At 35.7% G+C, this 26,148-nt stretch overlaps 1 protein-coding gene and 3 pseudogenes across 1 annotated transcript; 1 reads left to right on the top strand and 3 right to left on the bottom strand.

Moving 5' to 3' along the window:
• Window positions 1-696: 696 nt before the first annotated feature.
• On the bottom strand, window positions 697-2,889 carry LOC107637350 (putative serine/threonine-protein kinase PBL19; annotated as a pseudogene).
• Window positions 2,890-3,721: 832 nt separating this feature from the next.
• On the bottom strand, window positions 3,722-4,756 carry LOC107637349 (receptor-like protein kinase ANXUR2 pseudogene; annotated as a pseudogene).
• A 16,577-nt stretch (window positions 4,757-21,333) lies between these two features.
• On the top strand, window positions 21,334-23,070 carry LOC107638150 (F-box/kelch-repeat protein At3g23880-like). Its single transcript, XM_016341319.3, has 2 exons — window positions 21,334-22,575; window positions 22,832-23,070. The coding sequence occupies exons 1-2, from the start codon at window positions 21,381-21,383 to the stop codon at window positions 22,885-22,887; spliced, it is 1,251 nt and encodes a 416-aa protein (XP_016196805.1). The 5' UTR covers window positions 21,334-21,380; the 3' UTR covers window positions 22,888-23,070.
• Window positions 23,071-24,148: 1,078 nt separating this feature from the next.
• LOC107638149 (receptor-like protein kinase ANXUR2 pseudogene) lies at window positions 24,149-25,393 on the bottom strand (annotated as a pseudogene).
• Between the last annotated feature and the right edge of the window lie 755 nt (window positions 25,394-26,148).

Raw genomic sequence — 26,148 nt, 5'->3', positions numbered from 1 at the left:
AGTGGCTTTAAGCCATGGAGGAAGGGAGAGAGAGATTTTTTTGAAGGCTTCATTCATTTGAATGAAAGGAAAAGAACAGCAAGGGTTTCGGCGTTGGAGAAGGAAAAATTTGGGGGAAAAGGGCAAGCCAACTTTGATCACATTGACTTGGTAAACTTGCTCCATTTCTTATGAAATTTTAGTATGTTATTCCTGGTGTAGAGATGAACATTAGGATATAACTTATTTGTTGTATTGCCTTCTCTTTTGCCTGATTTGAGATACCCACTTTGTGGAGGGTGGAAGTTTTTTCTGTTAAACAGGTTATTGTTTTTGAACCTGTGTTGAGATTTTCCCAACAAAGAGCACTTTTTGGGCCAACCGTGGGGAGCTCTCGACAACCGGGGAGAATTCGGGAAGGAATCAAGTGAGAGAACATAAGATGAGAAGACACCACATCCAACTCAAAACCTTAAGGTGTCAAGTTAATGGGTCTCTCATCTTATAAACTCTTTACTCTTCCATGCTTTCTTTTATGTGGGACTAACTTCAACACTCCTCACACTTGCAACACTAACAATAAAGATCTAATTAAAAAATTACCAAAAAGTATATAACCATATAAGCAGTTCACATTATTACAGGCTATACATATAATATTTAGCTTTTAAAATTTACTTTTTCAATTCTCAATCCCTTCTCACACTTGCAATGTTCTTAATAATATATGCTTCCTCCAACCGGAGGATCAAAGGTCACAGATAACAAGTTGTAATCACCACTTGTGTTGGAATCTGCTTCCTCTTGCAGTGCCAGGGCATGCTGAAGTTGAGCTATCACTTCATTCATTGTTGGTCTCTCATTTGCTTCAAACTTCAAACAGCATTTTGTGACATTCAAGAATACTTCCCAACACTGTGGTGCAACCTTTTCCCTTTAGATTGAGATAAATAACCCTTCAACAATTGGTAGCTTGTTTGTTAATACCATTTTTAAGAGAATTATACCAAAGGAATAAACATCACATTTATCTGTGAAATCATGTCCTTGTAACAACTCCGGAGCAGCATAATCTTCTGTAATAAGCCACAGAATTGGTGACTGGTTAACAACACAAATGATTAAATCAGTATTTTTGCTTTGAGAAGATAAAAGTGAAAATAAAAAGTCACCTGCATGAATTTTCTTGGACCAGGGGAGCCCAAAATCTGAGAGTTTGGGCACCATATCATAATCCAAAAGGATGTTGCTGAGTTTTATGTTATGGTGAAAAATTGATGCTGTGTGAAGGTAGTTCAATCCTTCTGCTACTCCAATGCATATTTCTAGTCTTTTCTTCCATGTTAGAGCTGATTCATTCCAATTTAAGTGATAATGGAGAGATCCATTGGGAATATACATGTATACAAGAATCTTCTCATCAAGTTCATCACATAATCCAAAAAAAGAGACCAAATTCGGATGGCGAAGTTGGGAAATATTCTATCTTTTAAATTCCACTGTATATCATTATCAGAAATAAATAACCAATCCAACTTCTTTATTGCAATTGAATGATAAGCAGCTCCATTTAGTAAGATACGACCTCTGTATGCTGTACCAAAGCTTCCTCTACCAATGACTCTGCGTTCAAAGCCGAAGGTTGTTCGCCTAAGATCGGCTAGAGAAAACTGATGAAATATCAACTCTTCTAAATGAATATCATGCATAGAAATGACTTCACCTAAGTTTATAATGGTGGTGGATGATAAAGAATAACAACCATTGTTATTTTTGATATCTGCTTGTGCCTGCAATAACAAAGCATGCTCAAGCAACACTTCTACTTCACCCATTGTTGGTCGTTCATCAGGTTCATGCATCAAACATCTTTTTGTAACATCCATGAATACTTCCCAGCACTCTGGTACAATCTTTCCCCTGAGGGTTGGATCAATGATCTCTTCGATTGGGAATTGCTGCATAAAGGCTATTACATTCCATGGTTGAACTTGATCATCAATGAACTTTTCTAAGTATTTGATTTCACTCTTCCCCTCCAAATGTTGGTTACTTAACATGTTGGCCTTGCTAAGAAACAAATCCTTCTCCTTCATGCATACCATTACAAGTAGAACCATACCAAAGGAGTAAACGTCACATTTATCTGTAACAGTCAGGCATTGGAAACACTCAGGGGCTAAGTATCCAAATGTACCTACAAGTGAGATTATTATTTGAATTATTTAATTACATTCTTTGAAGTAAGCTTATAAAATTGAAAAAATCAATCAATTACCTGCAACATAGTCTACTGCAATTGGTTTTGGTTTGGAAGTAGATAGTGGTCCCTGCAATGAAAGCCCAAAGTCTGGGAGCTTAGGCACCATATTGCTATCCAAAAGAATGTTACTAGGTTTTATGTCACAATGAAAGATAGAGCGCTTGGCTCCAGCATGAAGGTAGTGTAGTCCCCGCGCGACTCCTATACATATCTCTAGCCTTTTCTGCCATGATAGTGTCCCTATTGTATAGGTGATCATGAAGAGAGTCATTGCACATGAACTCATACACAATAATCTTTTTCTTTTCATGGTTGCAAAATCCTACAAGAGAGATCAAATTAGGATGATGAAGCTGGCATAGCAACTCAATTTCCTTCATGAACTCAAGGAAATGCTGGTTGGAGTTGCAACACTTGAGCTTTAATGCAATTGTATGGTCTGATCCACCATTGTGTTTGAGACATCCTTTGTATACAGTGCTAAAACCTCCTTTTCCAACTATTAATTTCTGGTTGAAGTTTTTGGTTGATCTTGTAAGATCTTCCAGGGAAAATTGATGGCATAACAATTCTATAACCGTTGGAGAGTGCTTCTTGGATGAGCTTGTCTTCTTTGAAACAGGAAAGCTTATACACTTGAGAAGCATGATTCCAATCTGAAATACCTGTTTGGCTATCAAACAAAAACAAGATTCTACTGACATTTTATCCCCATTTTCACAGCTAATCACCTCGTATGGAATGAATTATGAAGCAAAGACCAAAATTTGTGAACCAATATCAAAAGTTACCAATTTTTTTTTTAAAATAGGAAAAGTCAAGTATCTGAGTACTGATCTGCTGAAGATGAAAGCAGAGACAAAATTTCAGAACTTTCTCAATTGTTGTAATCAGTAATCTACTACTCCATCTCAATGGTTCTTCTCAGGTAGTTCCTTATCTCGTTAGATTCTCATTCAATAAGAGAGCTAGAAAGTTGAGTTCTTTTGTTTGCTTTTCAATTCCATTATGATTCCCTTGATTGACTGCAATTGTGCTACTGTCATTTTCTTCACTTATTATGGGTTGGATGTTGACCTTGTCATGATGAACTCTCCTAGTAAAAAATGAGAATGGAACAGAACATTCCAAATTACAAATTTTCTTGTATTTACATTTTTATTTATTTATTTACTTTTTCAAAATCCACTTAAACTGTTGCTGTTTTCCTTGGACATATATACCCAAGTAACTCTCACCTTAAATCTTCATTGGCCTACATTTGCAAGGATTTACTTAGAAAAAATGAAATTATGGGATAAGATAAGAGCACATAGAGTTACATGAAACTAACATAAGTACAAACTTTAACTCTTGTTTTCTGTTTCTTAATCTGCTACATGAACAGCTACTTCAGTGACAATGGGATTGAAACAAGTGATTGATTTTAGAACTACATCTGCCAAACATATCTTCTGCAAATTCAGACAAACCACTCAACTAAGGAAATCATATTTTTTACCAGAATTATTGCAGTTAATTCTTGGCAACAGCTTCCTCTTGCAATTTTAGTGCATGTTCAAGTTCCACCTCCACTTCTCCCATGTCTGGCCTTTCCCTTCCCTCCATAAGCAAACATCTCTTAGTGATGTCAACAAATGTTTTCCAACAATCTGGATCAATCTTAGACTTAAGAATTAGATCAACAATTTCATTTGCAGATGACCTCAGTGATTGATTAAAGCCTTGAAAGTATTCTCTGATAATCTCGTGTGCCGGCTTTGCACTCACAACTTCTAATAGAACTATGCCGAATGAAAATACATCTGATTTTTCAGTCAACATATTTGTTGCTGCATATTCCCGATCAACATACCCCATTGTTCCCTTCACATCTGACTCCACCCTTGTCAATGATTTTGAAGTACTAAGTGCTCCCCTTTTGGATAATAATAGGCTTGAAACTTTTAGTTCCCAATTACTATCCAAAAGAATGAGACGTGTTTTAATGTTCCGGTGGATAATAGTGTACTTGGCTCCTGTGTGAAGATAGTGCAGTGCACGCGCCACTCCTATGCAAATTTGAAGCCTCCTCTTCCATGTAAGTGGATCTATGTTCCCACGATGAAGATGATCACGAACGGAACCATTAGACATGTAATCATATACAAGAACCAACTCGGTTCCTTCAATGTAGAATCCAACTAAGGAGATGAGATTGGGGTGTTGCAGCTGAGAAAGCAGGACAACCTCATTCTTCAAGCTGGAAAGACCAAAAACTGAATCCTTCTTGCACCGTTTGATGGCAACTAGTGTAGAACTGTTTTCCAGATAACCTTTGCAGACATTGCCAAAGGAGCCTTCTCCAACTTTCAAAGAATTATGGAAGTTATTTGTTGCTGATTGCATCTCTGAAAGTGAAAACTGACGGCAGAGTTCACTTATAATGGATGACGGTTGTTCTTCTAAGATACGTGTTCCTCTATCACCAGAAGAAGATCGGAAGCAGCAAGAAAAACCAGATAGAAAACCCATTTGTGCTGTGTTTTGAGTGATATTGAAATGCCTTCTGTATAGGCAGTAACTTAGTTTGCACTAACAGATAGAAAGTAACAAAGTTTATTGAAACAATGTTAAGTAATTAATTAGAATGAAGTTGATAGAATTATATATGCAGAAAGTTTCGATGATGATGTCAATAGAATATAGCTATGATCTCAAAATATAACAGGAATTTTTCTGATCTCCTCCTTTTCATGGTTCACATGCACATACATGTAGGTTGTTCATATGTTTCAACTGATGTGAAATAGGTCTAAATAATAATAATAATAATAATAATAATATAAAGGAGTAGAAGCAACTATATGTGAAGATGTAGGTTTTCTATATATGAAGATGAATGCAGAAGCAACTATTCAGACCTTTTTACTTTGGCTGAGTGCAGAATAATTGAGCTAAAAAAATTAAAGTTCAGCTTTGTGCTAATAATTGGGTCAAAAAGTTGTTTTAATTGTAGTGACAATTGCAGGTTTGCAACCTCCATTTTGTTAACTTTAGTCTTTCAATCTTTTTTAGCCGCTAGTTATGCTTTGATGCGATGGATGAAGTTGTATAATAAGTTGATATGAGTTGAAATAGGCGTATTCTAAATTATAATTTTAAAAATTAAAAAATTAAAATCGTGACTTACGATTTTGTATTTTTTTTTATCTTATACGAAATCGTGATTTTTGTTTACTTTCTTTTTTTTTAAAATCGTTATTAATAACTTTTTTTTATCTCATATAATTGTATTATACCAAAATATCATAAGAGTTAATACTCAAATTCGTCTCTAAAAGATCACGCGATCTCCAATTTTACCCGTGAATGATTTTTTTAATCAAATTAGTCCCTGAATAATTTTTTTTAAATCACGTTCGTCCTTCCGTTAACTTCCTCACGCTGCCGTTAACGATCTGCTGACCTGGAACGTGAAGTGGCAATACGAATTACACCTGGCATACCATGTGTGTTGCTGACGAGATATGTTTAGCAAAATGTATCAATTTAGTCTCTAAATTTCAATTAAATAAACCCTAATTCCCATCTTCCCATGAATATGAATGCATTGCTTGAGTGTTGTTGCAGATTTAGCCGCTGTTGAGGGAGGAGAAAATCGATTTCGGCGCCATGAGGGAGTGGAAGTGGAGGTCCCATAGTGGGTTTCCGTCGCACTCACATGATAGTTATGCTTCGAGCTCGTCCATGTGAAGAAGAAGGGAAAACGATGAGAAAACCTGTTTTTGCGGTTTAAAACCTTTGATTAAAAAATCTGGGACATCATAAGTTATTTCATACTTATCCAAGATATTAGGTGAGTTTAATTTTGTATGAATGATAGCATCATCTTGGCTTTCACCATTTATGTGAGATTAACTTTTTTATTCAATATTTTTAGGAGGGGAGCTACTGCAATTTTTTTAAATGGGTTGAAGAAAATAAACATGTTGTTGCAGAAGGTCCAAAGAGAGTCTCAAAAACTGATGTAGAACTGGATATTGATTATGAAGATTGGAAGGTTAAATTAGCATGGAGAAGTGGAAGTGCCATGCAAAATGGTGAGACAAACGGAGAAGGCTTGTAACGGGGATAACCGGGCATGGAAAATCAACTGTTATTGGTGAATCCCTTTTGATCATATGTTTATCCAAGTAAAGCTAGTAGTGATGTTAAGTTATGTTATGTTTGGGCTATTGATAGACTTTTGAGATTGAAAGAGTTGATTATGTAATGATGAAATGAGCTATTTCAACTTAGTTGTGTTTAATTCAACATATAATTTATCCATTGAACACATACAGACAATAGTACACTTTGAAATCGATGCAAGAATGGGATGATTCTTCTATTGTTCATGATAATGTTAATCAAATTAGTCAATTTTAAAGTATACTCCTGCAACATGTTTTGTAAAGGTAATATATAATTTTAGAGAGTCTTTGCATTTCTGGTGTACATTTGGATCTTGAAGATTGTGGTCTTTTGAATGTAAATATCACTTTTTGATGAACCTCGAATTTTGGTGAAAGTATATATGAAATTACTTTTTAGTTTAGCAAAAATACTTTTGAACTGTAATGTCATTATTACCTTCATATTAACATTAACTAACTTATACCTCTAAAAGTAATTTTATTTTATTCAGTTAAAAAAAAATCTAATTCTCCTAACTCATCCATGCTTTGCCAATGATGCTATTACAACAATCACTTGTAAGCTGTTAAGTACAGAGAAGCAAGACAAAGTAATTAACTAGTTAAACACTAGGTAGCATTATATTAAAACAACACTAACATGTAAGCAGCCTTATCCGAGTGTTAGAAATTATAACTCAAAATGAGGCTCAGGAATAAGTGCTATGATTTACCCTTATTGGTCATTACATTTTGGTAACACCAAATATAACTAATTTAAATCACTATACAAAACTTGTGTATGTTAATGTGTATGTGCAAAGATTATTGACAATGAGGACTTAACATATACAAAGGTGTTGTAACAATCTAAGTACTCTCATGCAAGAGCAAGATATATTTTCATTAGGGCCTAGATATGCTGGTAGACTCATTATGCGCTTATCTAAGACGGAACCTGATAAATATAGCCCTGTATAAAAACATAGACAACAACCATGGAGCAAAACACATGATACTAAGCAAATGGCTTTATCTTTCTTTCTTAGAGGCTTGAAACTTGGAGTTAGCACAAATGCCATGCAGCTGCAGCTGGTTTGGGTGAGGCATTCATTACAATCCAGTCGGCATCCGTGGTTAGCCTCTTCAACCCTTTGTCAAGGAGAACACCAGGAACCTTCTACAATCCTTGCACATTACAACCTCTGTATTATCCGGCTCATAATATAGATATCCATCCCGTTCTTTTTTAAACTTTCCACCATAGTAAAATACAAAAATCATTGCAGGACTTTCCATCTACAAAAACAGAACAACACCAAAACATAAACCCACATCACACAACCTAGTCATAATCATAACAAAAATTAGTCTAACACCAGAATGAACATGCATCAAACCCATAAACCCACAACAAAATAACCCTAAAACTTGTCGTTCCATCTTCAAAAGAAAAATGTTCTACCTAATATTATAACTTGATTAGCAACATCAACGTCGTTCCATCTTCAAAAGAAAAATGTTCTACCTAATATCATAACTTGATTAGCAACATCAACAGACAAATGTATTTCAAATTAAATTCCAAACCTTAACCTAACTTAACAATCCATATAAACTCAGCAAGATACAATGATACACACTAACAATGCAAAGCCACAAAAAATAACAACAAAAAAAATTAAAGCTTTACCTTTCACCTTTACGATGCCTTCTTCCACTGGTGTTCGGTCTCCGTGAGTCCTCCAACTTTGCACTCTGTTAGTGCGAACCCTTCCGCAAATGTCGTTTTGCAGAATGGTGAACTGAACAGGCAGGTTCAATTCTTTGGCAAGTGTCTTAGGGCAGAGCTTCAGAGAGAAGAGAGGAAACAAGAGGTTTTGGAGCGAAACAGAGACATGGTTGCTACGAGAGGTGGTGATGGAAAGAAACGCTTGAATATTCATTCTGGAGATCAAACGACTTCATATTACGGGTTGGGGTCAAAACAAATAAAACTATGTCGTTTTGGAGTGTGCCATGCTGTTAGTTAACGTTCCACGCTAGTGATCGTTAGCCACGTCAGCCACTGAAATGACGGAAGGACGAACTTGACCAACCCAATTATTTTTCGAGGATTAATTTAATTAATTTTATCTTTTGAGGACCAAAATGGAGATCGGATCATTTTTTAGGGATGAAATTGACTATTAACTCATATCATAACATTAACAAAAACACCGATAACAATTCAATATAAAAAAAATTAACCTCTTTTAAATTTTAACAAACAAATATTTACGCATTTATTTTTCAACAAATATAGATACTCTAGTAAAAGTCAGTTAATGTATTTAACATCTCCCTCACACTAAAATTTGCAAATTCAGTTTCATATAGGTTTGAGTTTTGTTTAACTCCAAAACTATATTTATAAATTATAACATAAAAACTAATACATATCTATTTATAACATATAAACCAAAACTATATTCATAACAGGTAAAATTTCAAGATAATAATAAAAAAAAAATTCAACGAGTATCCAATATCTATTTATTTATAACATATAAACCAATTTTCTCTACATATAAGTTATCTTTTTCTTACTAATAATGTCACTTTAGTAGTTTTAAAAATTTGACAAAAAATAAGAATTAACCAATCATTTTTTAGTAAAAAAATTTTAGAAAATAAAAAATTCTTATCTATATTATTCAATTAAAACATAAAGTACTAATTAAATATAATAAACATGTACACTAAAAATATCATAATAATAATTATAAAAAATTTTATTTATAAATATTCAAATTCTATAATTTATACATGTTATGATTCTTACTATTCTTTATTTCTTAATCTCTCATACCAATATATCATATGATTATAAAATTAATTCATAATTTTATATTATATTTTCTATCTTTTTCATTCTCATTTTTTTTTTTTTACTTTCTCTTAAATTATTTGCAAACCAAAAACACCATAAAAGAAGATAAAGTATGACAACTAAAACAAATGTAAAAATAAAAACAAAAAATAAAAATATAATTTTGTACAACTCTAATATAAAAATTTTAGGTCTTTTTAAAAAAAAAATCAAATTCTCAAAATAATAAATTATATTCAAATTCTCAAATAATGAAAACTCAGGTGCAGTCGACTTCATGTGAAGTTGATAGTTGAGAGCCGCTAGATGAAAATTTAGTCAAATCAGTCAAATCATCTAACGACTCTCAGTTATCAACTTCACGTGAAGTCGAGTTTCCTTCTCAAATATATATTCTCCCAAGAAAAAAGTTTTGTAATAATCTAAAAAAATAATTAAAAAATAAGTATTTTTTTCCATATCCAATTCAAAAGTAACTCTTCCCTTCCCTTGAACCTTGGTCTTTTGTTTTGAACGCAATTTCATAGGGTGAGCACGGGTAGCGGGTATCCGATTACTTGTCCGAACCTGAACCGAACCAATTAAATTGGTTCTAGAATCAACGGGTAATCAGATCCAACCCAAACCAAACCAATGGCCTTTGTTAGTGATTGGTTCGGATATCGGTTCTGGGATGCGAAATCCGATCCAACCCGTAAACCCGATCATATATTAATTAAATAAAAAAATAAAAAAAAATGTATGACTTTTAGTGGCTTTTAGTAAGATTATTCACTATTAATATGTTTCAATTTTAATAAGTTTAGTTTTTAATGTATTTGGTGTTTAACATATTTAGATTATTTATATTAATGTTACATGTTTATTGTACTTGTTGAATTTTTAAGATAAAAATTTAGTTTTGATGAGTTTGGAAAACTCTAAATTAATATTTGTGATGACTAAACATTATTAATATAATTGCAAAATTAATTTTGGATTTAATATTGATTAAATTAATTTTGTAATGCAGGTTTTATTTGGGCCAGAATGAATGTTATTGATGCAGGCCCAAGAGAATGCTTTCTTATGTGCTCAATGCTTGATCCAAACTTACCAGGAAAGCAAATGCTTTTAGTGGGCCAAAATTTCAATAACCCAATGTGTTCTATACATGCTATGATCCAAAAGGAAAATGATTCTGGGCCAAATTGAAACCTATAGCTACCAAACCCAATGTTAATGAATGTTTCCATGCCCTATTCGAATCCATGAAGCAAAGGAAATAACTAAATGCTTCCAACGGATTCCACTTCATTATTTTGAAGGATTTCAAATGTAATTAATGCATTGGAAACATAAGAAAGAGAGAGAAGATTGATTTGATGGCTGTTATGATGATACACGCTACTCTAAGCTAGGGAAGTGGGACTTTAATTTCATTTTGCCATTACCCATTAGTTTGAGTTCAAATTTCTCTCTCCTCTCTCTCTCTCTCTCACATTTGCTTCTTTCTTCGGTTATTACACAGGAAGCCATGGAAGCTACTTGGAGCTACCAAAAGGAAAGAAAAGCAAAGCTAAAGACCATCGAGTTGATGGCACGAAAAAGAAAAAGAAAAGTATGCTGTGGCTGAGATTATCACCTAATCTGGTAAGATTTGGTGAGGTAATCTCGGATCCTTCATACACAAAAAGAAGGAAGAAGATTCGGCCAGTAGGGAAGATCCTTGGAGGCATGGCTTGTCTTTGATTCTGATCAACCACCACAGGGAGTAGCTAGAGTGGCGAAGTGATGGTTGAAGGCAGAGATCAAAGCAGAAGAAGTCATCATCATCATGAAGCATCAAGGGCCAGAAATCCATCTTGGAGAGGAAGCCAAGGATGGAGCGCTCGGATTGATGAAGAGTGATGAACAAGGAAGGACTAGAGGTATTTGCATGTTGGTTTTTGCATGAGTTACCTCTTCTCTCTGTGTGGCCGAACCGGTCTTTGTTGAAGGGAAGAAACTGAGCTCGGGTTTTATGTTTCAACTGTGAAGGCTTCACTCCTCTATAAAAAGGGTGAACAGTCATGGTTTGATTCAAGGAGAAGAAGTAAGATTTGAGAGTGCAAGGCACAGAGTTCTCAGAGCTACCTAAGCTAGCAGTTCTCTTCTCCTTCAATGTCTTCTGTTTAATATTTTTCTGTTTAATTTTGTCATGTCTTGAGTCTCATGGAAAAAGGCAAACAGTGAGTTTGTATGAAAAAGCCATAGAGCGGAAAAAGGCAGAGAGTGCAAAATTAAAAGAAAAAGCCATAGATGTCTTAGAGTTCCTTTGTACATCTGTGTTGTGTTTCATGATTCTGTGGGAATCCCCTTGTAAGTTGGGTTAGCACTTTACAAGTTGTAATCTGGAGGATTATAGTGAAATTCCATCATTGTTGTGATGGAGACTGGATGTAGGCTGCACTGCACTTAGCAGCTGAACCAGGATATATCTGGGTGTTATTTTCTCTCTCTCTCTCCCACTTCACTTCTGTTGTTTTTAAGATGCAACTTCAGAAATGTCTCATGCCAAGTGACGAGATAAAATGAAAATGTCTCGTGACTAGGGACGAGATAAAACAGAAAAGTCTCATCTGAAGTCCAGCAAGTTTTAGCAAGCGAAAAAGGGGCTAAGATTCAACCCCCCCTTCTCTTAGCCACTGAAACCATCAATTGGTATCAGAGCTTGGTCTCAAAGAGATCAAGCTTTGCAGCTTGGAGTAAAGATCCTAATGGCGGAAAACAGTGGCACAAATGTGGTGTCTTATAATCTGACAGAAGGACAATCAAGCAACAGACCTCCTCTTTTCAATGGGAAAAATTATACCTATTGGAAGGAGAGGATGAAGATATTTGTACAAGCTGTAGATTACAGACTTTGGAAGATCATCTTGGAAGGTCCTAAATTTCCGACTACCACAAATGCTCAAGGAGTAACCTCCCGTAAACCGGAAGCAAACTGGACCGAGGAAGATAGGAAGAAGGTGGAGTTAAATGCCAAGGCAACCAATCTGCTCAATTGTGCTATCAGCTTTGAGGAGTACCGACGAGTATCACGATGCACAACGGCAAAGGAAATCTGGGACAAGTTGCAAATCACTCATGAAGGAACTACCATTGTAAAAAAGACTCGGACAGACATGTTAAACAGGGAATATGAAATGTTTACAATGAAGGAAGGAGAGTCCATCGATGAACTGTTCGAACGGTTCAATGCCATCACTATTGGCTTAGATGCTCTTGGAATCACACATTCAGAATCTGTGCTAGTGAGAAGAGTGTTGAGATGTCTCACAAAAGAGTGGGAGACTAAAGCTTTAATTATTTCTGAGAGTAGTAGCCTAGACTCCATAACACTTGATGATTTGAGAGGAAATCTTCTTGCTTTTGAAAATACCTATTTGAAAAAAGATACAAAAAAGAAAGGAATTGCATTTTCTTCTGTGACTAACCCCCTGGATGATGAATCCAGTGATAACTCTTCTGAAAATGAGTTTGTTTTATTTGCAAAAAAATTCAGGAAAATGGCTAAGCTCAGAGGCAAAGGCAGCAGCACAAGGAAAGTGAAGAAAGACCTCAGCAAGGTAGCCTGCTACAATTGCAAGGAAATGGGGCATTTCAAATCTGATTGTCCCAAGCTAAAGAAGGAGGAAAAGCCAAAAAGAGGAAAGAAGAAAGGACTGATGGCCACATGGGAAGACTTGGAGAATGACTCAGATAATGATGATGAAGAAACCGAGACCAAGTCACAAACATGTCTCATGGCAGACCACATAGATCAGGTAATCTTTCATAACCCTAACACTGAAGATCTCCATCTTATGATAGACCACCTTTCTGAAAAAATAAGATGTTTTCTGCTGGAAAATCAAGAACTTGAACAGCAAATTACCATTCTTAAAGCCGAAAACAGTTTTCTAAAAGAAAAAGTGAGAGAGGCCGAAACTGCTTGTGATCTTGTTGAAGAAAATAAGCAGTTAAGAGCCCAAGTTAGGAGCTGTGAAAGTAACCATTGTGTTCTTGCATATGTGGACTGTTTTAAACAAAATGAAGAGTTGCTTAAAAAGGTTAAAAGACTTGAGGAAGACTTGGCCAAATTTACACAAAGTTCTGAAAGTTTAAATCACATCTTGGCTAGTCAAAAACCTCTTTATGATAAGGCTGGGTTGGGGTTTCATAAATCTGAAAATTCACATTTTGAAAATATTGCTTCATCTTCTAATGACACAAGATTTCAAGATCCCACCTACTTTAACAAAAAGGCAACTCCAAGGATTTGTAGACTATGCAATCGGAATGGACACTTTCCCATTCAATGCTTTTTCAGTGAAAGAATGGTTGGTGACAAGGTTTATAAAATTGTTTTTGATTACAATGGATTAGGACATAGAAGATGGTTTAACGTAAAAGGATCCAAAAAGATTTGGATACCTAAGGTTACTTAAGCATTATTTTGTAGGTGTGCCTAGCATCCAAAAGGAAGGAAAATGTGTGGTATATGGACAGCGGATGCTCTAGGCATATGACCGGAAAGGCAACCTTCTTCATAAAGCTTGATGACTATGATGGAGGACTTGTCACTTTCGGTGATGATGCAAAAGGAAAAATTGTGGCTGTTGGGAAAGTTGGTAAAAACTTTTCTTCTTGTATAAATGATGTTCTTCTTGTACATGGCTTGAAACATAATTTGCTTAGTGTTAGTCAACTTTGTGATTTGGGTTTTGAAGTTATCTTTAAGAAATCTGTTTGTTTAGTTGTGTGTGAGAAAACTGGGAATGTTCTTCTTGAAGCTAAAAGATGCAACAATGTGTATGGATTAACTCTTGAGGATTTAAAGGAACAAAATGTAACATGCTTCACATCTTTTGAATCTGAAAAATGGCTTTGGCATAGAAAGTTGGGACATGCTAGCATGTATCAAATTTCTAAGCTAGTCAAAAGAAATTTGGTTAGAGGAATCCCAAACATCAAGTTTGATAAGGATCTTACTTGTGACGCTTGTCAATTAGGCAAACAAGTAAAATCCTCCTTTAAATCAAAAGATGGAATCTCAACCAAAAGGCCATTGGAAATGTTACATATTGATCTTTTTGGTCCTACGAGAACTCAAAGTTTAGGAGGTAAACATTATGGTCTTGTGGTGGTAGATGATTACTCTAGATTTGGTTGGGTACTTTTCCTTGCTCATAAGAATGATGCTTTTCATGCTTTTTCCACCCTTTGTAAGAAAATTCAAAATGAAAAGGATTTGAAAATTGCTCATTTAAGAAGTGATCATGGAAGAGAATTTGAAAATCAAGATTTTGAAAAATTCTGTGATGACTTAGGGATTTCTCATAATTTTTCATGTCCTAGAACCCCCAACAAAATGGGGTGGTTGAAAGAAGGAATAGAAGCCTTCAAGAAATGACTAGGGCTATGTTATGTGAGAGTGAAATTCCTAAATTCTTATGGGCTGAAGCTGTGAACACAGCATGTTATATTTTGAATAGAACAATCATTAGAAAAGGGTTAAAGAAAACACCTTATGAGCTATGGAAAGGAACCTCTCCAAATCTCAAGTATTTTCATGTTTTTGGATGCAAATGTTTTGTACTTAACAATAAGGAAAACCTTGGAAAATTTGATCCAAAATCATATGAAGGAATGTTTGTTGGATATTCCACCACAAGCAAGGCCTATAGAGTTTATCTCAAGGAGCATAGGACAATAGAGGAATCCATACATGTTACTTTTTGTGATTCTAACTTAATTCCCAGTATTGTGAAGGATATTGATTCAGATTGTGAAGATGGAACAAGCAAAGAAATTCCCAAATCTGTCCAAAATGAAGAATCTGTCAGCCCGGTTTTATCTCGTCAGATTGTAGGAGAAACTTCCAATTTATCTCCTGAGCAGACACGAGAAACTGAAACAGTGAGACCATCAGAAGTTCATCAAAGTTTAACACCTGGCCGAAAACCTAGAGAATGGAAGTCTATGAGGGGTTATCCTCATGACTTCATCATTGGTGATCCCTCTCATGGTGTAACAACAAGATCCTCCACCAAAAGGCAAACCGAACCTAGCAACTTTGCTCTCTTGTCACAAATGGAGCCCAACAATGTCAAACAAGCTCTTGAAGATCCATCATGGGTCAAGGCTATGCAAGAGGAGCTGGCTCAATTCGACAAGAATGAGGTTTGGACATTAGTACCTTATTCGGATGGTATGAAGGTAACGGGTACTAAGTGGGTCTTTAAAAATAAACTTGGTGAGGATGGACAAGTTGTTCGTAACAAGGCTAGATTAGTGGCCCAAGGTTACGATCAAGAAGAGGGAATTGATTTTGATGAGTCTTTCGCTCCGGTAGCTAGAATGGAAGCAATTAGATTGCTTCTTGCCTATGCTGCCCATAAGGGTTTTAAAATGTTTCAAATGGATGTTAAATGTGCTTTTCTTAATGGCTTTATTGATAGAGAAGTGTATGTGGCTCAACCCCCCGGTTTTGAACATAAAGATTTTCCTAATCATGTTTTTAAACTTTCAAAGGCTCTTTATGGCCTTAGACAAGCCCCTAGAGCTTGGTATGAAAGGCTTAGTGCCTTCTTATTAGAAAATCATTTTCAAAGGGGAACCACCGACATTACTTTGTTCATTAAAGTTTCTAATGATGATATCCTTCTTGTTCAAGTTTATGTGGATGATATTGTGTTTGGATCGGCCAATGAATCCTTGTGTGAAGAGTTTGGAAAACTCATGACTAGTGAGTTTGAGATGAGTTTAATGGGAGAGCTAACTTTCTTTCTTGGCCTCCAAATTAAACAAACTCCTAGTGGTACATTTATTCACCAAGGCAAGTATGCAAAAGAATTGATAAAGAAATTTGGCTTAGAAAATTCCAAATCAATGGGAACACCAATGCATCCTAATACTAAACTTGATAAAGATGATGATGGCCTAGATGTGGATGAGACACGGTATAGAGGAATGATTGGTTCACTAATGTATCTTACATCCTCTAGACCGGATATTGTTCAAAGTGTGGGTGTATGCTCAAGATTTCAATCTCACCCAAAAGAATCCCATTTAACGGCTGTTAAACGCATCATTAGGTACATTAAGGGAACATGTGATTATGGTTTATGGTATCCAAAATCTGATGACTTTTGTGCAGTAGGGTTTTGTGATGCAGATTATGCGGGAGATCGAGTGGATAGAAGGAGTACTTCGGGCATGTGTTGCTTCCTTGGAAGCTCGCTCAACATGTGGTCAAGCAAGAAACAAGCCACAGTGGCTCTATCCACAGCTGAAGCTGAATATATATCCGCATCTGCTTGTTGTTCGCAATTAATTTGGTTAAAAACTCAATTGGAGGATTACAAATTAAAGATCAATAGCATACCCTTATTTTGTGATAACATGAGTGCAATAAATATTTCAAAAAATCCTGTTTTGCACTCAAGAACAAAGCACATTGAAATTAAATATCATTTCATTAGAGAACATGTGCAAAAGGGTACTATTGATATTCAATTTGTAAAATCTGAAGAACAACTTGCTGATATTTTTACAAAACCCCTCTGTGAAGATAGATTCTGTTTGTTAAGAAAAAGTTTGGGAATGATTGATTTAAATAATGTTGAGAATTTGTGAATTTTTGATACTGTCCAGTTTTATCTCGTAGGAATGGACGAGATAAAAACAAGGCGTGATGGAGGAGCTTTGATTCAGGGGGAGGCTGCGCAGACTTAGCTTCTAATGGGCCCACATAATCAAGTTTGACCCCTCATTGAATTTTTTAATGATTCCTCACTTTATGATGATCAAATCTTTTGAGTGTCATTTCATATCTCATTGGAAGTAGTTAACATCAAATCAAATCCTTCTCTCTCCCCCTCAATCCGTCAAGCAAACTCCCACCATGAGAAAGAAGATTGCTCACAAGAGTTCTGGCCGTGGCAAAAACAAGGAGCCCAGTGTTGATGAAGAGTCGTCTCAGACCTCACCCGTTCCTTCTCCACCGCCGCGATCACCAAAGAAGGCCACACCACACACATCAGGAAAAAACTCTCAGAAGCCCAAAGGTTTCGTGTTGCATGAAACCAGGGAACCAGCGAACCTTGAGTCACTGGAGTTCAAGAACAGGTTTCACAAGCCTCATTCTCATTTTGATCCATCCAGATTCCTGACATGTGCATTTTATGAATTTCATCAAGAAATTCTGGAAAAGAGGCATATCTGTCTTTCCTACCTTGTGAACCTTGATTATCTGTCAACAAAGGGAATTATCTTGCAACCTATGTTTGATAACCTCAAGTGGTCCCATCTGCTACACATTCACAAAATGGTATACCCAAAACTGGTTCGGCAATTTTATGCGAACCTCAGAATGATTGATGGTGCTCTCCATTCTTATGTGAAACGTGTGCATATGGTTCTGAACTCTGAAACCCTGGGTGCTGCCCTCGGGTACACGGACGAGGGACCAAAGGTATACATGAATGACAAATGGGATGATCATGTTGGGATAACTTATAAGCAGGTTCTCAGCCATATTTGTGCAAACATGTCTGGATTAGATGGCACGGTCCCTACTCATAAAGCTCTTGGACCAACAAATTCATTGCTGCATCGCATCATTACCCACATTTTAACTCCACAGAGTGGTTCTCACAATAGGGTAACTGTATCTGATTCTTTAATCATTTTTGCCCTTGTTACTTCTACTCCTATTTCATTTGCTTATCTTATGATCAGACATATGTGGGACTGTGTGAGAAGTACCAAAAAGGCAAATCTGCCTTATGGAATGTTTCTCACGTGTATTTTTGAGTACTATAAGGTAGATTTAACAAATGAATCTGTGGAAAACAAAACTTCCATGATCAAAGGTGGTGGTGCGGTAAAAGGAACAAAGAGCAAGAAACCAATGCCAATGGACAGTGATATTGAAAGCCAGTTTGAATCCTCTAAAGCCACTGAGTCCACAAGGGAAATCCTCACCGAATTCTCCAATATGTCCACTCTCATGATTCAATTCCATAGAGCTGCTCGAAAGCTAGCATATGAAAATGAACGTGCCTGGGGCAGATGCAAAGAGCGAGTGGGTATGATGCTGGAAAATTTGGAAAAAGATCTGGGCGCTGGCAGTGATGAAGATGCCGCAGATTCTGATTATAATTTGTCTGATGATTAATTTTTATTTTACTTGATATTGGCTCAAGTAGGCTCAATCCTTTTTTTGTATGAGTGTAACTACAAACTCCCTGCTCTGTGATACTTTGAAACACTCATGTTATTTTGTTGACTTGTTATTATGTTTATCCTGTGGTATTCTTCATGTGTTATCTTGTGCAGGTGCCCCCCATGATGACAAAAGGGGGAGGAAAATGAGGAAAATAAGTTTCCAAAATTGAAATTGGAAACAAAGAAAAACAGGGGATAAGAAGAATAGGAACAGAGATGAAATTTTCAAAATTGAAAATTCGTGATCTCTCTTGTTCGAAAGATGCCTATTAGTTGCTGATAATATTTGCATTGTTCCAACTGCATTTGGTTTATCATGTTTAGTTAATTCTGATTTGGCATCTGGTTTATAATTATGCTTGATGACTGGCTGTTGATTAATTATTAATAGGCTTATTGATTTGAAAATGTATTTTTGGCAGTTCCTGTAAAATTGTTTAAAATATCAAAAACTGCCTTATTTTGCTCTACAAATATTTTTCTTCATGTTATTTTGCTCTGATATGTTGAACAGGAAAATGTTTGGATTTTTGTTGAATTTTGTAATTTTTAATGTTTGAGCAGAAAATCAATTATGATAACAAATGAGTTTTGATTATCACCAAACTCTGCTCATAAATCAAGCATTCAACATTTTCAAATAAATATGTTGAATAACATTGTTATTTTGAAGCTTGATTAAAATGTTACAGGTTTATGTTTCCTTTGGTATGGTAGCACATATTAAGGGGGAGCCATGTGACACTTTGAAAAGGAAGAAATTCTATTCTCAAAGGGAGTACTTGTACTCTATTCTTTAATTTCTTCCATTTCAATTTTAATAATGTTTGTCATCAAGGGGGAGATTGATGAGTTTGGAAAACTCTAAATTAATATTTGTGATGACTAAACATTATTAATATAATTGCAAAATTAATTTTGGATTTAATATTGATTAAATTAATTTTGTAATGCAGGTTTTATTTGGGCCAGAATGAATGTTATTGATGCAGGCCCAAGAGAATGCTTTCTTATGTGCTCAATGCTTGATCCAAACTTACCAGGAAAGCAAATGCTTTTAGTGGGCCAAAATTTCAATAACCCAATGTGTTCTATACATGCTATGATCCAAAAGGAAAATGATTCTGGGCCAAATTGAAACCTATAGCTACCAAGCCCAATGTTAATGAATGTTTCCATGCCCTATTCGAATCCATGAAGCAAAGGAAATAACTAAATGCTTCCAACGGATTCCACTTCATTATTTTGAAGGATTTCAAATGTAATTAATGCATTGGAAACATAAGAAAGAGAGAGAAGATTGATTTGATGGCTGTTATGATGATACACGCTACTCTAAGCTAGGGAAGTGGGACTTTAATTTCATTTTACCATTACCCATTAGTTTGAGTTCAAATTTCTCTCTCCTCTCTCTCTCTCTCACATTTGCTTCTTTCTTCGGTTATTACACAGGAAGCCATGGAAGCTACTTGGAGCTACCAAAAGGAAAGAAAAGCAAAGCTAAAGACCATCGAGTTGATGGCACGAAAAAGAAAAAGAAAAGTATGCTGTGGCTGAGATTATCACCTAATCTGGTAAGATTTGGTGAGGTAATCTCGGATCCTTCATACACAAAAAGAAGGAAGAAGATTCGGCCAGTAGGGAAGATCCTTGGAGGCATGGCTTGTCTTTGATTCTGATCAACCACCACAGGGAGTAGCTAGAGTGGCGAAGTGATGGTTGAAGGCAGAGATCAAAGCAGAAGAAGTCATCATCATCATGAAGCATCAAGGGCCAGAAATCCATCTTGGAGAGGAAGCCAAGGATGGAGCGCTCGGATTGATGAAGAGTGATGAACAAGGAAGGACTAGAGGTATTTGCATGTTGGTTTTTGCATGAGTTACCTCTTCTCTCTGTGTGGCCGAACCGGTCTTTGTTGAAGGGAAGAAACTGAGCTCGGGTTTTATGTTTCAACTGTGAAGGCTTCACTCCTCTATAAAAAGGGTGAACAGTCATGGTTTGATTCAAGGAGAAGAAGTAAGATTTGAGAGTGCAAGGCACAGAGTTCTCAGAGCTACCTAAGCTAGCAGTTCTCTTCTCCTTCAATGTCTTCTGTTTAATATTTTTCTGTTTAATTTTGTCATGTCTTGAGTCTCATGGAAAAAGGCAAACAGTGAGTTTGTATGAAAAAGCCATAGAGCGGAAAAAGGCAGAGAGTGCAAAATTAAAAGAAAAAGCCATAGATGTCTTAGAGTTCCTTTGTACATCTGTGTTGTGTTTCATGATTCTGTGGGAATCCCCTTGTAAGTTGGGTTAGCACTTTACAAGTTGTAATCTGGAGGATTATAGTGAAATTCCATCATTGTTGTGATGGAGACTGGATGTAGGCTGCACTGCACTTAGCAGCTGAACCAGGATATATCTGGGTGTTATTTTCTCTCTCTCCCACTTCACTTCTGTTGTTTTTAAGATGCAACTTCAGAAATGTCTCATGCCAAGTGACGAGATAAAATGAAAATGTCTCGTGACTAGGGACGAGATAAAACAGAAAAGTCTCATCTGAAGTCCAGCAAGTTTTAGCAAGCGAAAAAGGGGCTAAGATTCAACCCCCCTTTTCTTAGCCACTGAAACCATCAAGTTTTTTTTTATAAATTTCAAAGTCATCGGACAATTATCCGAACCGAACCAATATGTTCTTAATCGGTTTGATTTGATTCAAATACATAAAAAAAATACAAATCCAAATCAAACCGAACCAATCAAAATACCAATTATATTTTGATTAGTTGGATTCTAATTTTAACTTAAATTCGAACGAAAGCCACGGTGCTCACCCAAACAATTTCAAATCCCGGGGCTGAGTGAATTGCGGAAAGCACTGCCTTCCATTCCAAGCATGGATAAGAAGAAGCAGAAGCACACAACAGGGAACAAACCAAAACAGCAATCGACCATGGAGAAGAAGAATGAGAATCACAAGAGCAAGAGCATTCACGATATTTTCCCTCCTGATCTGATTCACAGAATCTTACTTAGGGTTCCGCTCAAACAACTCGGTCGCCTCAAGTGCGTTTCGAAGCTCTGGAACACTCTCATTTCCGATCCACACTTTGCGGAATCGCATCTTCACCTCTCTGCCGCACCCACCCATGTATGCCTCTTCATAAGTAACTACTCCAAGGCTTGCTCCGTTGACATTGACGCAGCATTTCACGACTACAATTTTGCTAATGCAGCAAAAGATGTATCTCTCCCTTTCAAGATGAAAAGACGTTATAATTTTGAAGTTATGTGCTCCTGCAGAGGCTTTGTTCTCTTACACGGAGCCCCGCATTTTTTTGTCGTATGGAATCCAGTGACTGGATCCAGCAAAAGAGTATCCTACTCTCACATTGTTTCTCGTTGTAATCCCGTTTATCAGTGTTTGTATGGATTTGGTTACGATGCTTCACAGGATGACTACTTAGTTTTTGTAGCTTCTCAGGATAAGAATGGCCAAGACCACTTTGATTGCTTGTCTTTGAGAACCAATTCATCGACTAATCTTGATTTTGCACTCTCCAAACCCTTGGGTAGGAGCAACTGGGAATCTCGTGGGTTCTTCTTGAATGGCGCTATTCATTGGTCGTCTTGCACTCTTAGTGTTAGAGATTATAGTATTCTTATATTTGATTTGAAGGAAAGGAGTTTCTCAACCATATCTATGCCTGAACAAGTGATGGGTTATCTCAATCCCACTCATCTCGTCCTACTAGGAGGCTGCCTGGCCTTGTATTCTTATGAATGCGATAAAACTAACATATGGGTGATGAAACAATACAAAGTGCAGTCCTCTTGGACTTTCTATCAGATTTCTCGTAAGACTGTGCCTTTATACTTATCCAATGGTAGTGACATTGTTGCATTAGATTTAGTTTTGGGTACCCGCCTAAGGTTTGCAAAATATAATGCCAAAGGAGAGCTCCTCCAACGCAAATATGTTGATTATCCTCACTGTTTGTCCAGCAGAAGCTACACTGTATACACAGAGAGTCTCGCGCCACTCCCTACTGAGATTAAGGATAAGGATATGGATAAGAAGAAGAAAAATGGTATGTAACTATTCTCCTATGCATTGCACCATGTTATTCCTCATAGTTTTAATTGCTTTGTGATTAATTAAAAGTACATAGCAAGATGCATTATGCATCAAGTTGCAATCAGATGCGGGGTTTGGCTATTGTTTGAATTTATCAATGCTTAGGGAATCATTGTTCCCTGTCTTGCTTCCTATAGCCTAGTCTTGTGGCAAGGGTTTTTAAGTTATTTCTTTTTTCACGTCTAATGCAGTGGTTATCTTTTCTGTAGGCCATCAGAATCAGAAGGGGGATGTCAAACAAGGAAAGAGAACTAGGAGCCAATGACTGAACATCAGAGACACTTAATTATGTTGTAAATAAAGTGTAGGATTCGCAAGTTCAGCTGGAAGAAGCTTCTACAGAATTTTGTTTTATTTTGCTTTTGCTTTAAAGTATGATTTCCCTTCCAACTATGAATGTGAAAAACTGGAACATTTGAAAGTGCAGATAGAGTTTCCTCTCGTTAAATCGAATCACTTATATTATCTGCTTTATCTTCATTCACTATTGCCTTGGTTGAGTTATCATGTCTACACAGAATATCACACATCATTATAAGATTTAACATGTAAACTAATTGTTAATTTGTCAATTCAGTGTGGTCTTTTGTAGTATTTCAGTATTTTGTTTGCTGGGACTACAGTTGGGATGCTTGTGTTTGCTACTTGAATTTTTCAATGTTCATAGAGCATGTGCTCGTAGGTCTTTCTTTCATGGACTCATGGTAGGTTTATTGAATCTAATTAAACATTACATGTTGATATAATCACTATAGTGGTGTAAATTTTACATTTTTATGTATGGCTTTCAGCTTTATTTTTTTCAGGTACTTCCGAGTTTATTTAATTTCCAATGTTCTCTCGAGTTTTATTTAATAGTGCGGTACTTTTAGTGAAAATCACTATATAATTGCAATTATAAGTTCACGAATGAAAGTGGACAAGTCATTGAATAAAGACCTGATTAAACTTATTCTAAACACAGCTTAATTTCCTTTGATTCCTGGGACATTGATCGCAGGAAGAAAATATAGGGTAACGTTGTAAAGCTAAAGTTAAGCTGTACTAGCAATAAGTTCCTCGTATTCTTTCTTTTCTTAATTTACTTGATGTGTTACATATTGATCCATAGATCACCACTAATCAAGTGCAGCATGATATGCCTCATTTAGTGCAAACCTATGTTAGATCTATAAGTATTGTGTTTTTAGAGCCAGAAGAAAGAAAAGAAAACAGAGCAGCCATAAATGGTTGAGTTGAGTTCTTTTGTTTGGTTTCCAATTCCATTATGATTCCCTTGATTGACTGCAATTGTGCTACTGTCATTTTCTTCACTTATTATGGGTTGGGTGTGACCTTGTCATGATGAACTCTCCTAGTCAAAAATGAGAATGGAACAGGACCTTCTGAATTACAAGTTTCTTGTATTACATTTTTATTTATTTATTTACTTTTTCAAAATCCACTTAAACTGTTGTTGTTTTCCTTAGACATGAATACCCAAGTAACTTTTACCTTAAATCTTCATTGGTCTATATTTGCAAGGATTTACTTCGAAAAAATGAAATTATGGGATAAGATAAGAGCCAAACTTCAACTCTTGTTTTCTGTTTCTTAATCTGCTACATGAACAGCCACTAATGGGATTGAAACAAGTGATTGATTTTAGAACTAAATCTGCCAAACATATCTTCTGAAAATTCAGACAAACCACTCAACTAAGGAAATCATATTTTTTACCAGGATTATAGCAGTTAATTCTTGGCATCAGCTTCCTCTTGCAATTTTAGTGCAAGTTCAAGTTCCACCTCCACTTCTCCAATGTCTGGCCTCTCCCTTCCCTCCAAAAGCAAACATCTCTTAGTGATGTCAACAAATGTTTTCCAACAATCTGGATCAATCTTAGACTTAAGAATTGGATCAACAATTTCATTTCCAAATGACCTCAGTGACTGATTAAAGCCTTGAAAGTATTCTCCGCTAATCTCTTTTGCCGGCTTTGCACTCACAACTTCTAATAGAACTATGCCGAATGAAAATACATCTGATTTTTCAGTCAACATACTTGTGTTGTAATATTCCGGATCAAGATACCCCAATGTTCCCTTCACATCTGACTCCACCCTTGTCAATGACTTTGAAGTACTAAGTGCTCCCCTTTTGGATAATAATAGGCTTGAAACTTTTGGTTCCCAATTACTATCCAAAAGAATGAGACGTGTTTTAATGTTCCGGTGGATAATAGTGTACTTGGCTCCTGTGTGAAGATAGTGCAGTGCACGCGCCACTCCTATGCAAATTTGAAGCCTCCTCTTCCATGTAAGTGGATCGATGTTCCCACGATGAAGATGATCACGAATGGAACCATTAGACATGTAATCATATACAAGAACCAACTCGGTTCCTTCAATGCAGAATCCAACTAAAGAGATGAGATTGGGGTGTTGCAGCTGAGAAAGCAGGACAACCTCATTCTTCAAGCTGGAAAGACCAAAAACTGAATCCTTCTTGCACCGTTTGATGGCAACTGGTGTAGAACTGTTTTCCAGATAACCTTTGTAGACATTGCCAAAGGAGCCTTCTCCAACTTTAAAAGAATTATGGAAGTTATTTGTTGCTGATTACATCTCTGAAAGTGAAAACTGACGGCAGAGTTCACTTATAATGGATGATGGTTGCTCTTCTAAGATACGTGTTCCTCTATCACCAGAAGAAGATTGGAAGCAGCAAGAAAAACCAGATAGAAAACCCATTTTGTTAACTTTAGTCTTTCAATCTCTTTTAGCCACTCATTTTTTTTATACCATGGATGAAGTTGTGTAATACCTTGGGTATATTTTACAAGTGTGATATATAACACAAATCAGATTTGCATAACAAAAAAAATCATTATTCAAGAATTTATAAATTACAATTTTTTTTAAATTAAAAAATTAAAATCGTGAACGATTTTGTATTTTTGTTATCCTATATGAAATCTTGATTTACTGTTTTTTTTTTTGTCTTATTTAAAATCGTTATTGACAATTTCTTTTTATCTCATATAATTGTATTACACTAAAATATCGTAATTTTAACAAAAATTCTAATAACAATCTAATATTAAAAAAAATTAGCCGCTTTTAGCAAACAAATATTTACGTATTCGTTTTTCAGTACTGCAAATATAGATATTCTGGTAAAAGTCAGTTAATATATTAAACATCTCCCTCACACTAAAATTTGCAAATTCAACTTCGTATAAGTTTGAGTTTTGTTTAACTCCAAAACTATATTTATAACATAAAAACCAATACATATCTATTTATAACATATAAACCAAAACGATATTTATAACATGTAAAAATGTAAGATAATAGATAAAAATAAATAAATAAATAAAAATCTAACGAGTATCCAATATCTATCTATTTATAACATATAAACCAATTTTCTCTACATATAAATTATCTTTTCTTTACTAATAATATCACATCAGCAATTTTAATGATTTAGTAAAAGATGAAAATTAACCAATCATCCTTTAGTAAAAAATTAGAATGAGACT

The sequence above is a fragment of the Arachis ipaensis genome, chromosome B4 (genome assembly GCF_059453495.1).
Source record: "Arachis ipaensis isolate K30076 ecotype BB chromosome B4, ASM5945349v1, whole genome shotgun sequence".
Taxonomy (NCBI): Eukaryota; Viridiplantae; Streptophyta; class Magnoliopsida; order Fabales; family Fabaceae; genus Arachis; species Arachis ipaensis.
This window is presented reverse-complemented; position numbering and strand designations above follow the sequence as displayed.